This window comes from Rhinoraja longicauda, chromosome 17 (assembly GCF_053455715.1).
Source record: "Rhinoraja longicauda isolate Sanriku21f chromosome 17, sRhiLon1.1, whole genome shotgun sequence".
Classification (NCBI taxonomy): Eukaryota; Metazoa; Chordata; class Chondrichthyes; order Rajiformes; family Arhynchobatidae; genus Rhinoraja; species Rhinoraja longicauda.
Window position 1 is genome coordinate 29,494,740 of NC_135969.1, and position 15,152 is coordinate 29,509,891.

Below are 15,152 nucleotides of genomic sequence, written 5' to 3' on the forward strand. Positions count from 1 at the left end.
AAGTCCTAGTCAGGAGAGGCAGTTACAGAATGGTTTGAATCGATTGACCGGGCCATATTCAAGGATTCATCAGTGGACCCGAGAATGTCACAGTTGTCAACAATTTCATAAAGGAATTGCAGCATTGATGTCCAGGGAGATCTTGGGGTCCAAGTCCATAACTTCCTGACAGTTGCAGTACATGTAGATAGAGTGGTATAGAAGGCATTTGGTATGCTTGCCTTCATGATTGACGCAGTTATTATAAAAGTCAGGGAGTCATGATGCAGATTTATAGGATTTTGGTTAGGCTGCATTTGGAGTATTGTGTGCAGTTTTGGTCACCCCACAAAGGATGTAGAGGCTTTGGAAAGAGTGTAGAGGAGATTTACCAGAACGATACCTGGATTAGAGGGTTTTAGCTACAAGGAGAGGTTGAACAGACTTAGATTGTGTTCTCTGGATACCCGGAGGTTGAGGGGAGACCTGGTAGAAGTATATTAAATATGAGAGGCATAGATAGGGTAGAGGCAAAACCTTTTTCCAGATGGAAATAGCAAATAGCAGATGGCATAGCTTCAAGGCAAGAGGAGAAAGGTATAAAGGAGATATGCTGGGCAACTTCTATTTATTTAATTTTACATAGAGGGGTGATTGGTGCCTGGAACTTGACTTGACTTGGCATGCACAGAACTTACCGTACAGGAATCCCTCGGGCTTTCAGTGCACGATGGAGTTCAAGACCTTGCGATGGGTGAACCCGTTTGTCTTTTTCACCCAACATTATCAAAACTGGAGTTGTTGCCTGAGGGAAAGAAAGTATACCATAATTACAAGCATCAAAGAGACATAGCACTATTACTGATATGCAACTCTGAGAATTGTAATACTTCAAATTGTAAATGTGTTAATTCCAACCCCACTCCACCCTGTTGTCATTTCTATTGTATATAAAAAAATATTAACACTATAACTGTAGATATAACCTGTGGTGACCAAGGATTAAAAAAGATTTAATTACAGTTATTCAAGTTTGTACTGTATTATTGGCTTTATTCTAATGTTATTCATTTCCCTTTTCAATAAGTGAATGTGTAACATTGCTTCAGGAGAAATAGCCTGAAAAAAAAATCCAACCTTGCCTCCTAATACAAGATCAAAAGGGGTCTACGTTGAAGATATCCAGCAATACTTTAATGATGTTGCTTCATACTTTAACTCCCCACCACCCCCCCCCCCAATCCCACACTGACCTTCTGACCTGGGCCTACTCCATTGTCAGAGTGAGGCCCAGTGCAAATTGGAGGTACAGCACCTCATATTTTGCTTGAGTAGCTTACACCCCAGCGGTATGAACATTGACCTTTAACTTCAAGTAGCCCTTGGTTTGCCTCTCTCTCCATCCCCTCCCCCTTCCCAGTTCTCCAACCAGTCTTAGTCTCCGACTACATTTTATCTCTGTACCGCCCACTCCCCTGAAATCAGTCTGAAGAAGGGTCTCGACCATTCCTTCTCTCCAGAGATGCTGCCTGGCCCGCTGAGTTACCCCAGCATTTTGTGTCTATCTTTGATTTAAACCAGCATCTGTAATTCTTTCCTACACATATTTTTATGATGTATGTATTTAATGAAGTATGTGATTAGTACCGCAATTGACTGACTGACAGGAAAATAGCTGTTGCAGGTTTCTAATTTCTGTGCTTTGACATGTGGGATGTATTCCATCAGTCATACATATTCATACATATCATGTTTTCAAATCCAGTTACTGCTTTGATCTAACAAACAGACACCATCTCAGTTAGGTATTTACCAGCAGATGACATCCCATTTCAGATAAACTATTCTAGATTTTGCACTATTTCAATGTCAACATGCGGCTTAGACCATATGTCTGGAGGATGTGAAAAATTGACACAGATTCTTACACATTCTTTTCAACCCTAATTCACAGCTTCTGGCTGTGAATTAGGATTCACAGGCTCATCATCATCGTTGATGACTCATCTATGGCCTGTCTATTTCTCTCCTTGCTGTGTCAAACCTTGAAAGAGGTGGTGTTTGGCAAGTAGTCATAAATACTATTCTTGGCCAGTCAGGTTGTGCACTACAAACTTCACCGTCATAGCTAAAGCGAGAGATGTGCATGGTTCTCAGCTTTGGATAAAGTGTTGCAATCCCCTTCTTACCTGAGAAATGTAGGTAATAGGAGATTTGCTCAACAATGTTGCCAACACAGGGGGAGTGGGCAACTGGTCTGGGGCATAATCAAAACCAGCTTGCACCATGGTACTGTTGAGAAAAGAGAGCAAAAAATAAAACACGAGATGTTAACTTGCATTTATTGAACCACTTTAAAAAAATCAAGGTCAGCAGTACTTCAAGTCAAGGTAGGCCCAAACTCATATTGCAGTTGCTGAAATCATAGACCTGTTGAGGGATTTCTGGAAATTGTAAGGAAATTGGGCAAGTTTGCAATATGGATTAACCTGGAAGCCTTTCCTACTGGAGACACATGATGGAAAATGAGGCCAACATAGTGAAGTTAAATTAAAGGTCATGTAAGGAGAGTCAGTTAAAAAATTAGAGAAGTGTTTAGATTGTATGGTAAAACACTAAAAGTTCAGGCAGTATTTTTAGAGTTGAGAGATACAGCACGGAAACCAGCCCTTCGGCCACCGAGTCCGCGCCAACTAGCGATCGCCCCGTCCACTAGCACCAGCCTACAGACTAGGGACAATTTACAAATTTTGCCGAAGCCGATTAACCTACGAACCTGTACTTCTTTGGAGTGTGGGAGGAAACCGGAGCACCCGGAGAAAACCCACATGCTCACAGGGAGAATGTACAGACTCCATACAGATAGCACCCCTACTCAGGATCGATCCTGGATGTCTGGGGCTGTGGAGATAATAGACAGACGGGACAAGACATAGCTAGCTGGAGAAAAGATAAACAGGATGTTTGTAAACCAAGTTGGAGGTAATAAAATTGATCATAAAATAAGTGGACCTACTTTATGACACACAATAACAGAGCAAATGGGAGAAAGGTTTTCTAAGAGAAGGACAAATCCCAGCTATCAGTCAGATAGAGGCACCTTCAGCAGAGAGAGTGGATCAAAGATCACAAACAAATGTGGGTGACTGATTAATGAATGCAAGAATTTGATATCCACATGTAACCATTGTAATGTGAATAGCATAAATGCTGCACGTGCTGAGTCAAGTACTTTGTGTCCTCTCAAGAGTGCTTCCTAGTATATACAGTCAAGGCCTGAATGAACTGATGAGATTTTCTTTGTGTGCTGTCCAGATCTGAAACATATTTTAGAGGACAACTGCGGCCCACAAATAAGCTAGATTCAGGGTGCAGATCAAACACACAAATCACCAACATTCCTTAAAGTAAACGTTCCCTTTGCTCTACATGACAAAATCATGCAACATGGAAACCTTTGGCTCAACTTGCCCATGCCAACAAATATTAGTTTAGCTTAGTTTAGAGATACAGCAGGGAAATAGGCCCTATGCCAACCGAGTCAGCACCGACCAGCGATCCCCATACACTAACACTATCCTACCCACACTAAGGACAATTTACAATTATACCAACTCCAATTAACCTACAAATCTGTAGGTTGGATCAGCAATGTGGGAGGAAACCAGAGATCCCGGAGAAGACCCACACACGTCAATGGGAGAACATGTAAACTCCATACAGACAAGCACCCATGGTCAGGATCAAACTCGGGTCTTTGACGCTGTAAGGCAGCAAGTCTACCATTGCGCCACTCTACTGTCCTTCTTTCAATTTTCCAGCTTTCATTAATGGGACACTGCAACCTTCCCCAAGCACACAACCTGTATAACCCAGCATGGATTAGAAAATGATATTTGAAAAACTAAAACTGTTGCATCCCATTCAGAGCAGTTTTAATAATTGTGATGCTTATGGTACAATGCTATTGCCATAGCTAGAATCCCCAGTTCCCAAGCTAATTCAGCTTTAAGTTTATTATTGCCTTACAGTGAAAAGCTTTGTAGTGCTAAATACAATGCTTGAGGGAAAAAAACACCAACTTTTTAAACAAATAAACAATATTCACAAGAGGGACAGACCAGAACATTCACAAAGTCCAATTTAATGCATTGACTGTGATTATAGACTGCTACAGATCATCCCACAATTTACCAAAAACACTGCCTCTATGAAGTCCTTTTTCCAAATGCTGTAAAGCAGAAACCAAATAAAGCTGTATAGGGGCATATGGAATTCCAGTTATCACTTGCACTGTTTTCTATTGCAATTTTTAGTTTCAATATAAGAGAAAATGTGCAAAATATTTTAATAAAGTGGAACAAATTGAGCCTAAATAAATGACTGGGCTTCAATGAGTTCAAATGATCAACATAATAAAATAACAGAAAATGCATTTAGTTCTCAGCAAGCCAGCCAGCATCTGTGGGGGAAATGGTTTTGAACTTTTAATCAAACCCCTCCAAAGTACAGCAATATAAAGATTTACAAAGATAAATCTTGCAGTTATAAAGCAGGGGCATCATAATTTCAAATACTACAATTTTTTCTCAAAATACTTTAGACAATATACACTGTGGTGCAGCAGTAGAGTTACTGCCTTACAGCGCTTGCAGTGCCGGAGACCCAGGTTCAATTCCGACTACAGGTGCTGTCTGTACGGAATTTGTACGTTCTCCCCGTGACCACGTGGGTTTTCGCCGAGATCTTCGGTTTCCTCCCACACTCCAAAGACATACAGGTATGTAGGTTAATTGGCTTGATGTATGTGTAAATTGTCCCTAGCGTGTGTAGGATAGTGTTAATGTGCGGGGATCACTGGTCGGTGCAGACTCGGTGGGCCGAAGGGCCGGTTTCCGCACTGTATCTAAACTAAACTAAATTAAACTAAATATTGTAGCTTACATTTTTAGCAATAACTGTGATGTAGTTGTGGCTATTATAAAATGATGGAATATTTTATTAGGCTCAACATAGTAGGCCTTGGGTGGTGCAAATGTAATGGTAATCAATACTTAAACTCATCGAGAAATTAAATAAGGAATTCATGAGGGAAGCGAGGATGTTCGAGCAGAAAAGCATATGGGAGAAGGGAATGGAGAATTATGCTGAAAGTAACCAAATGTGGAAAGATTAGGTGCAATATGAATGAAGCTTACAAGCCAACGTGGACTGGCTTGGCTGAAATGTTTACAATTAAGGCGTTCCAGGTACAATGAAGCTCCCTTCTGCAATGAAAGACACAAAGTACTGGAGTTACTCAGTGGGTTAGGCAGCATCTCTGGAGGACATGGATTGGTGATGTTTTGGGTCGTGACCCTTCCAAGATGCTGCATGACTCACTGAGTTACTCCAGCATTTTGTGTCTTTATTTTGTATAAACTAGCATCTGCAGTTCCTTATGCAATGCACTGACTATGTGGTTTAGCTTGAAAATGAATGGTGCATTTTTGCTTGCAACATCATGACATCACCAGTTCCCTGTACAATTCACTTCTCGAGTCTCCGAGCCAGACTGCCAATTTAGTTCAAGATTAGTGCAATTCTGTGCTATGCGATATGGTTATTCAAACTGTGTTCCTACCGACATAAACTAATTTCAGGAAAGAGCTTTGATAAACAAGGGAGATCTTTATCATACAATATTGAATGGAATACAATACAGCTCTCAAAAATTAAAGGCATAGAAATGCATTGAGGCACGTAAACTGAACTTGTCACCGGAACCGAAATTTAATAATCACAATTTATTCGTTCATATATACTGAGAAATATGATAAATTTCCAAACTCACTGATCAGGAATATCCGTTGTACCCAGTTTAGAAGCCAGGTTAATGACAGGATTCCTTGTGGCAAAAGCTTTGTAGAAACCAGGGTACTGGCCAATTAGATGACAACCAATAAAGCCTCCATGTGAGCCACCGATTAGCAAAACCTTCTCAGAATCGATAACTCCTTCCTTCAACACACATTCGACAGCAAACTGAAACAAAACAGAGACCTCTGGATCAACATTCAAAAATAAATTGCCATTGAAGAATCATTAATTTCATAAACAAATCAGGACATTTGTTATAACACTTGGTCACTGCACTCCACTGCCTTGAAGTTCTTCAGCATTAGGAGGACCACATTAAAGAATTGATGCATGACTGGTCAATGTATTTTATAGGAGGGCATGACTGCAAAATTCCTTTGTGCATGAGGTCCAGTGCATCATGTGCAAAAGAATAGGTTCATTCCCCTGAAGGTCTTTCTTCCTCTCAAGTAGACTGTTAACATGGAGAAGGGAATCCTCTGAGACACAATAAGGTGGTTAGATGTGGGACAGTCAGCATATCAGTTGGATGTGGGGCAGGACAGAGCAAAGCCAATGCTTCGGGTTAGGGAACGAGTGGTCAAGATTGAGATGCTGTGTTGAGTACGAGTTCAAAGTCACAATCATACCAGTTCACAGTGGTCAGTGTGTCTGGACCTCAAGAAGAGGTCAGTGTCTATACAAGAAGAGGATAGATCTTAATTTAAGGACCTCCTACCAGAAGCTGATTCCCAACACTAGCAGTTGGGATCTGTTTAGACAGTTATGATTTAAGTGCTGATGTGGCAGACCTACATTTAAATTGATTGATTGAAAGGCAGGAAAGGAAACAGGGCCTTCGGCCCATTGAATCCATGCTAACCAATAAATCACCCATTCGCACTCGCTATGTTTCACATCCACTGCCTACACACAAGGGGCAATTCACAGAGGACAGTTAACCAACAAACACGCACGTAATTTGAGATGTGGGAAGAAAGCGGAGCACCCAGAAACACATGAGGTCACAGGGAGAACGTACAAACTCCACACAGGCAGCACCAGAGGTTAGGAACGTATCCGGGTATCTGACACTGTGAGCTCTACCAGCTGCATCACTGTGACGCCCAAAAAGAAATTTACACACATCTCTCTTACTCTGGGCAGGCCTGCTGCTTCCGTAGTTATATCCGAGCCTGCAAGCTGAAACCCCAATGGCTATCTAGTCCATCGCCTTAACTATTAGTCATGAAGATCTATAAGCTTCAAAATTGGCATCAACATTTATTGCTGGGCAGCACTGCGCGGGAGCATATTCCATGTACAGGGGGCCTGAAAGTAATATTTGCTAGAGATACTAAAAGAACACAATGGATTTGCCAATATAATTCTATCAGCGCATGCGATAACAGTGTGTGTTTTACAACAGAATTTCTAGGCCCTCCCTATATCCTCGACTTCTTTACGTGTTGACAAGTTTTCATCGGTTCAAAGGAATTTATAGCCAGTCAACTGATTGTTTCTGCACAATCCATAAAAGACTACATAGGTAAATCGCTCTTCCTGATTGTATGTAGCCTTGCAAGTTCAGATGCCTCACCACTCTTTACTTGCAGTGAATTACAAAGCTTCTGACTTCTAAATCTTCAACCTTAGCCTTGAATCAATGTCGTCCGGCAATTAATGTCTCTGCTTGAAATAAAAATCCTCCCTGTTCATCCTATGAGACCTCTTAAAATTTTATACAATGTGATTAAATCTCCATTTAATCTCCTTCATTCGAAAGAAAACAATTCCATCCTAGAAAGACTATAATTCTGCCCTGGAAGCATAATGGTGAATCCCTCTGTCTCCTATTCAGCGCATGTCATTTCTGTACATAAAGCTCCAGCAGTGCTAATATTAGAGTTTTATACAGTTTTAACCTAACCTTTCTGCTCTTCCATTCCAGATAGGCAAGCATTCAGAATGCTGTCTACCTGTTCTACTACTTCTAGGACTTAAAAACATGTGAAAACATCAAAACAAAACTGCAGTTACTGTAAATCTAAACCAGAAAACACTTGACATACTCAGCAGGCCAGGCAGCATCTGTGGGAAGAGAAACAGAGTCAACATTTCATGTCAAAGATCCTTTGTCCGAGCTGGGAATGAAACAAAAGCAGCTTGTTTCAAGAAGGGGAGGGGTAATGTCTCTGATAGGCTAAAACTGGAATGCCCATGGATATAAGCTAGAAACAAAGTCATCTGGTCAATAAGCAAATGGGAACAGTTAGAGAGTGAGAAAATTGGCAAAGGAACCTACCCAAAAGAATGCATAGCAGGGCGACATGCCTGGCAGGCTTGTGGGCATATCCTTCATTCATTGAGGAAGGAGAAAGGAACAATAAATAAACTAGCCGAGTGAATATCACAGCTGCACAACTGGCAGAGACAGAGTAATCAAGTTACCCGAGGTTGCAGATTTCAATATTGAATCTAGAAGGCTGCACTGTGCCCAGGCACAAAGATGAGGTGCAGATCCTCAAGCTTACGTTGGGCCTCCTTGAAATAGTGCAGGCCATAAAATGATAGGTCAGAGGAGGAATAGGATAGAGAATTCAAGTGGCAGGAGTAGGATAGAGAATTAAAATACAAAGCTCAGAGTCGCTCCTGCTGACCGAGTGCAAGTACTCTGCAAAGTCACCCCATTTTCATTTGATCTGTCCAATATATTGGAGACCACATTGTGAATACAGAGCACCAGATCGGAAGTGGACAGGTGGATTGCTTCTTCAACTGGAACAACAGTATAGGCCCTGGATGGTGAGAAGGGCACATAAAAACATGTACTCCGTTCAATGGGATATCTCTCACTTCCTCAGCACATCTCAGAATATGACAATTTATACCCTTGTTTTCCATCCCTATGTGAATTGTAATTGCAGTATTCTTCCCACCTGACCAGTTTATTGATATCTTCATGCAGCCTTATTCCTCATTATGAACCAAAATGCCATTTTTTTGGCATCAGCTGATAACTGCTCAATTCATCATTGGTTTCATAAATTAATGTAATCCTGAAAAGCAGGGTGCCCAGTAGTGTAAGAAAATAACTGCAGATGCTGGTACATCTGACCTGCTGAGTTACTCCAGCATTTTGTGAACAAATAAGGGTTCCCAGTAGAGTCCCAATGCATTTAACATAACAATCATTAAAACTACTGTCCACCATTTCCTCACTGCCGCTGAGCCAATTCTGGAGCAATGTCACTTTCCATTGGATCCCATGAGCTATTACTTCTCTTCTATATCTCTATGATTGACTTGTCACACATCTTAACAAATCCATCCCCATGCTCCTTGATTAACCTGAACTGTCTTTTGGCATAATTTTCCAAACACTAATGTCAGTCTTACAAAATTGTAATTACTCTATTCATCCTTTTTAAGTAATGACACATCTCCAATCCTCACATGAGCAGTATGCCACAATGTTCCCACCTCCGATGCTTCATTATAAATTTAATGTTACTATAAAATGAAATAGTCTCGTCTTATAAACCAATCCCAGTGGTATGTTGCATATATTGATTTTCATTTCCCCCAATATTGTCTCTGGATCCTGTAATTCAGGGCCAAACTCATTTTCTGCAACATCTGTATATCATCCAGGATGTGATACAAATGTTAATTCCAGGGAACATTCTGCAGTACTCGAGACTCACCTATAGTAATTCTGGCTACTGGGTGCAGCTGAAATTATTCTGATCAACGTATCTACTACGTATGCACAAGTTTTTTGAATAACTCATTACCTGCACATCTTTCACATCTTGGCTTCCTATGTTACCCAGAAGTGAGCGAATACTGTCTTGTCCAAAGCCGCAGGATCCTCTGTAATTCACTGAAACATGCACAAAATAACCCTAAATGACTTTAGGATCATAGAATTGTACAACACAGAAACAGGCCCTTTAGTCCCACCTTGTCCTTGCCACCTGTGATGCCCAACCATGCTAATCCCATTTGCCCACAAGTCCCGTATCCCTCTATATCTTTCCTATTCAAATACTTGACCAAATGTCTTTTAAACTTTGTAATTGTATCTTCCTCGATGACCTCCTCTGACAGCACAATCCAAATATTCCCACCCCCTGTGACCCTTAGGTGGCACAGCAGTGGAGTTTCTGCCTTACACCATGGACCCAGGTTCGATCCTGACCATGGGTGCTATCTGCAGAGTTTGTACGTTCTCCTCGTGACCACGTGGGTTTTCCCCAGATGCCCAGTTTTCCTCCCACATTCCAAAGATGTACAGGTATGTGGGTTATTTGGCTTAAATAAAAGTTGTAAATCGTCCCTAGTGTTGTGCATGTGTGTATGGATTGCTAGTTGGCACAGACCTGGTGAACTGATGGGCCTGTTTCCGCACTGTATCTCTAAACTAAACTCTGAAAATTTTACCCTTCAGATTGCCTTTACATTTTTTACCTCTCCACTTAACCTGTGTCTTCTAGTTCGAAAGTCCACTTTTATAAACCTCAATAAGGTCATTCCTCAGCTTCCTGCATTCCAGTAGAAATGAACCCTGCCTATTCAATCTCTCCTTATTCCAGGCAGCACTGGTGAATCTTTTAGGCACTCTCTATTACTACCACATCCTTCCTGTAGTAACATGATGTTCCAACTCATATTCAATGCTACTGCCTATGAACACAAGCATATCAATGCCTTTTTCACTATCCTATCCATCTGCATCATCACTCCAGAGTAATGAACTTACACCCAGAGGTTCTCAATACATCTACGGTCCTAAGATCCCCGTCATTTATTCTTTATTTCTCTACCAGAATCTGAATTTCCAAAGGGCATTATCTCACATTTGTCGATAAAATTCCACCAGCCACCATTCTGCACAATTTTCCAGCTGACTGGTCAAGCTTTGTGGGTGTAATTCAAAATAAGATTAGGTCTATAACTTAAGTTTAGGCATGCCACAAGGTCAGACCAATTCATCAACATCCTATTTGGCCAATTCCTCACAGTCCTGATACAGAGTAAGAATTGCTGATAATAGTCAGAAATAACATGGACATGAAGGACTTCTAATGAAACCAGAAAATGCAGGAAATGTTCCTTTTCTGGTCTGCCGACTATTTCTGACATTTTCCATCTTTATATCAGCTTTCCAATTTTTATAGTATTTTAATTCATGTCACAATTTTATGGTCATTGAGAGAAATGTCATGCAAGCAGCTGCACCAATATAACTGAAAAACAGATATACGTATATACAGGTTTGTGCAATCTCTTGGTGCAGGAACATTTTTAACTACCTCACATTCTTGCCCACAGATTCAACACTGAGTTACTCTTCACGATTGATGGTTAATTTATCAAATTTTCTCTGACTATTCTGCCCCGATCCTACCTTTCCTAAACCATCCACCTTATTCATAACCACCTCAGTATAATTCACAGCCCCTCTACTTTCAAGTATGTAACAGGTCAACTCCAATCACTTCTTTTTATACTAAATACAAGCCTATTTTTCATATCTATTTCCTATTATATTTCCTTCTCTATCCTCCTTCTGAATATAAAGTCCTTAATTCATCTGTATCTATACTCTCTAACTCCCAAAACTTTGGATCAATTCACCATAAAACCTCTGCAGCTCATTGTATACTGAGCATATTCCACTAAATCCTGGGTTTGTGGATATTAATAGAATGAAGGGGTAAGAGGTTGGTATAGGACTGTAGACATGGGATAAAGGAATAGTTGAGCAAGCTCAAGAGATCAAATGTCTTTCTTCTGTTTCCACTTCTTATGTTCTTTTGAATCAGATAGCATGCTCTTGTGTTTTATTTGATGAACTGCTATAAATGTGTTTCAGGCTACATTGGATGAGATTCAAAAAGGAGAGCAGGACTTCAGAAGTGAAGCAGAGATGAATATTGATAACAAATTAAATTATTAAATCTAGGACTTACCAAGCAAAACTGAGTATCCCAACCTACAAAAGACAGCGGGCATTAACATCCAACAAGTAACAAAGACAGAATTGGGTCCTCCTGTGGGACAAAATACAGTGTAAAGACGACAGTATCAAGATATTCGTTGATGTGACCAACTGACATTATATTCAAATCCATTTATGTACCTGAACCTTCTTTCTATTCCTCCCTCTATTCTGTTGTACAGTTTTTAGAAATGTAATAATACTCAACATGAATATATGCAAAAATAGAAAGTTAAATTTGTTGTCTATGATTATTAACAGTCTTATATATGTGGTCATTAAGAATCCCTGATGCATGTGAAACATTCCTATTTCTAATGACGTTTCTGAGAGAAAATAGATGGATGATCAAAAGCTAAATTAATAAACATTATTCAGCTGCACACCTTGTAAAAATAGATTAGAAAAGTATAAAGTTGCCTGAAATCATAGTAAATATCAAAAAGATGCTTCAATGTGAAATAGAATTTAACTAAGATCTGTCAAAATAGCTTTGCAAGAACCAAGAACCACAACATCATTGAGGAGGTCTGAAAGTATATAAAATTATGAGAGGCATATTGAGTCGATAGTCAGAAACTTTTTCCAAGATGAAAATATCAAATAGTAGAATGCATAGCTTTACGGTGAGAAGGGCAAAGGTTAAAGGAGATGAGCGAGGCAAGTTATTTTTTACCGCAGAGTGCCTGATACACACTGCTGGGAGTGGTGTTGGAGTTAGGTACAATAGTGGCATTTAAGAGACATTTGGATAGGCACATGGATATATGGGGAATGGATATTGTTATATGCAGGCAGATAAGACTTGATACAGACATTGTGGGACAAAGGGCCTTTTCCCGCACGGTACTCATCTATGTTCTAAGTGTTATGTAGTTCATTCCAATAGAGTTGAACAATAGTGGTTGATAAATCTGGGAAAGAAACAATACGTGGAGAAAACTAGATTTTTTAATACATCCTAATTAGCGCTATCCCTTTCAGTTCCTCACAACTAATGTTGAAAATCCATTAACTCGCCTTTCATTTGAACATCATCTATATACTAAAACTCTCGTTTGTTTGTTTGTTTGTTCCTGAACTGCAGCCAAAACGGTACACGATAGCGCGACAATTTTAGGCCCACCTTACTCACTGCCGTCCCTTTGGTGCTAATGGAAGACGTTTCATTGAAATCAGTGTTATATTTTTTGTTATTCACATGTGGAAGTTTAAATCTATCTCCTAGGGAGGGAGGGGGGAGGGAGGGAGGGAGGTAGGGGGAGGATAAGAGAGTTGAGAGGGATGCAGTAAGGGGGAGGAAAGGGGGGAGGGGAAGGGGGGAGGGGGGTGGAGGGAGGGGGAAGGGGAGGAGGGAGGGGGAAGGGGAGGAGGGAGGGGGAAGGGGAGGAGGGAGGGGGGAAGGGGAGGAGGGAGGGGGAAGGGGGGTAGGGAAGGGTAGGGGTCGGGGGGAGGAGAGGGTGCTGCACCAATGCAGGAGAGGTTTGGGCCCAACGGGTCCACTCGGTCTAGTAAGATTTAAACATTTATAGTAGTTATTCTGAACTTGAATCTTGAGGCTCATAATTCAAGTGATGGGAGTTTAAATAAAGGACCAATCCAAGTACAATCTTTCCTTTGTGCTTTCTAGCCAAGATTTGAAGAAAGATCTGCAAAGTGGTACACTAACTGCTAAATAATAATCAATATTAACAGTGCACAGATCAAATAACCATATTATCGTGCAAAGTATAACAATGTATATCTACTTACCATGTGGACTTACAACAAGTGGAGGTTTGGCATTTTGTTCCTGCCCAGGTAAAAGTAAAATACCTTCAAATTGAAGACCATCTGCAAGGAAAGATACGCTAAAATCAGACAAAATAATACAAACATTTGAAAATAATACTCAACACGGTACGGCACGGTAGCGCAGCGGTAGAGTTGCTGCTTTACAGCGAATGCAGCGCCGGAGACTCAGGTTCGATCCTGACTACGGGTGCTGCACTGTAAGGAGTTTGTACGTTCTCCCCGTGACCTGCGTGGGTTTTCTCCGAGATCTTCGGTTTCCTCCCACACTCCAAAGACGTACAGGTATGTAGGTTAATTGGCTGGATAAATGTAAAAATTGTCCCTAGAGGGTGTAGGATAGTGTTAATGTACGGGGATCGCTGGGCGGCACGGACTTGGAGGGCCGAAAAGGCCTGTTTCCGGCTGTATATATATGATGATATGATATAACAGGGGTCCCACATCTCCCACCTCCTCTCATGACAAACTGTTTAATCCGGTGCAGTATGGGAAATACCTATTGGTCTTTTGGCAAGGCCGAGCATTCATTGGGGCTTGAATTTTGTGTCTATTTAACAGTCTTGACAATTGAACTTAAACATACATCAGATAATGCAAGATCCAGGCAAAAGGTGACAAAACAGTAACAATTCCCCTTCAATTTCCCACTGGAATTACATCTTTAGTTCATCAGCATTTCAGTATCTCATGTATTATGAAAATAATTTTTAAAGGTGCATATTTAAGCACCAGCATCTAATGATGATTTAATATAATGCAGAAAGTTAAAACTGATCAAATTAGGTGGATTATAGTTAATTAATTATTTCCAATCCTCTGACTTCTATTGTTATGTGCCGACACAGAGGTTAGGATAGCATACAATTAAACCATTTTCTTACCTTCCAGAGTCACATATGTTTGGCCTATAACATTAAACAATCCTAAATGAATTGATATGGATGCTAGGGGAGGAGTTTCATAAAGAAAAATGCTTTCAGAAATATTACAGGCGTGTTGAAATAAAATTTTAAAATCACAAGATTCTTCATGGGAAGAAGCACAGAAAGAAGTTTTCAGCAGTATCAAATATGAAGCAATTAAATTAAAATATACAATTATTCTTAGGTTCAATGTCTGATAAATACAAATGATACCAAGACACTTACTGAATTTGGGATTTTCATGCTCAAAATGAGGTGTAAACGTCAGGACTTTCCACTCTATGCCATGCAATGGTTTACCTTCACCGAGAGCCATCCAGATAATTTCTTGTTCATGCCCTGCAGCTGGCAGGAAACCCACTTTCTATAAAATGAAATAGTTTTCACATATCTCAGCAACAATTATTTTTGATCTAAAGAACACAGAGAACATAGCTTGATGTATGAACAGTGAAAAATACCAGAATATGTGATTTTCCATGGATTGTTGTAAATCTGGGAAAGTTTTCAGACTTACTTCATAAATGAGTAAGGAGGAAATGAAAATGCAAAGACAGAAGTTCTGATTTAGTAGACTGGATAGGGGCACTTGGAGTTTCTCACCATTGCAG

The 15,152-nt window shown here is 40.4% G+C and overlaps 1 protein-coding gene across 1 annotated transcript in view; it reads right to left on the reverse strand.

Moving 5' to 3' along the window:
- The window catches only part of LOC144601645 (acylamino-acid-releasing enzyme-like), a 53,740-nt gene that overhangs the window by 3,605 nt on the left and 34,983 nt on the right, over positions 1 to 15,152 (reverse strand). Inside the window, exons 15-22 of the mRNA XM_078413875.1 lie at positions 14,767 to 14,905; positions 14,500 to 14,523; positions 13,577 to 13,657; positions 11,796 to 11,876; positions 9,615 to 9,703; positions 5,813 to 6,003; positions 2,169 to 2,271; positions 678 to 784 (exon numbers count right to left, since the gene is read on the reverse strand). Coding sequence (XP_078270001.1) covers positions 678 to 784; positions 2,169 to 2,271; positions 5,813 to 6,003; positions 9,615 to 9,703; positions 11,796 to 11,876; positions 13,577 to 13,657; positions 14,500 to 14,523; positions 14,767 to 14,905 — 815 coding nt within the window. The remainder of the gene's footprint in view (positions 1 to 677; positions 785 to 2,168; positions 2,272 to 5,812; positions 6,004 to 9,614; positions 9,704 to 11,795; positions 11,877 to 13,576; positions 13,658 to 14,499; positions 14,524 to 14,766; positions 14,906 to 15,152) is intronic.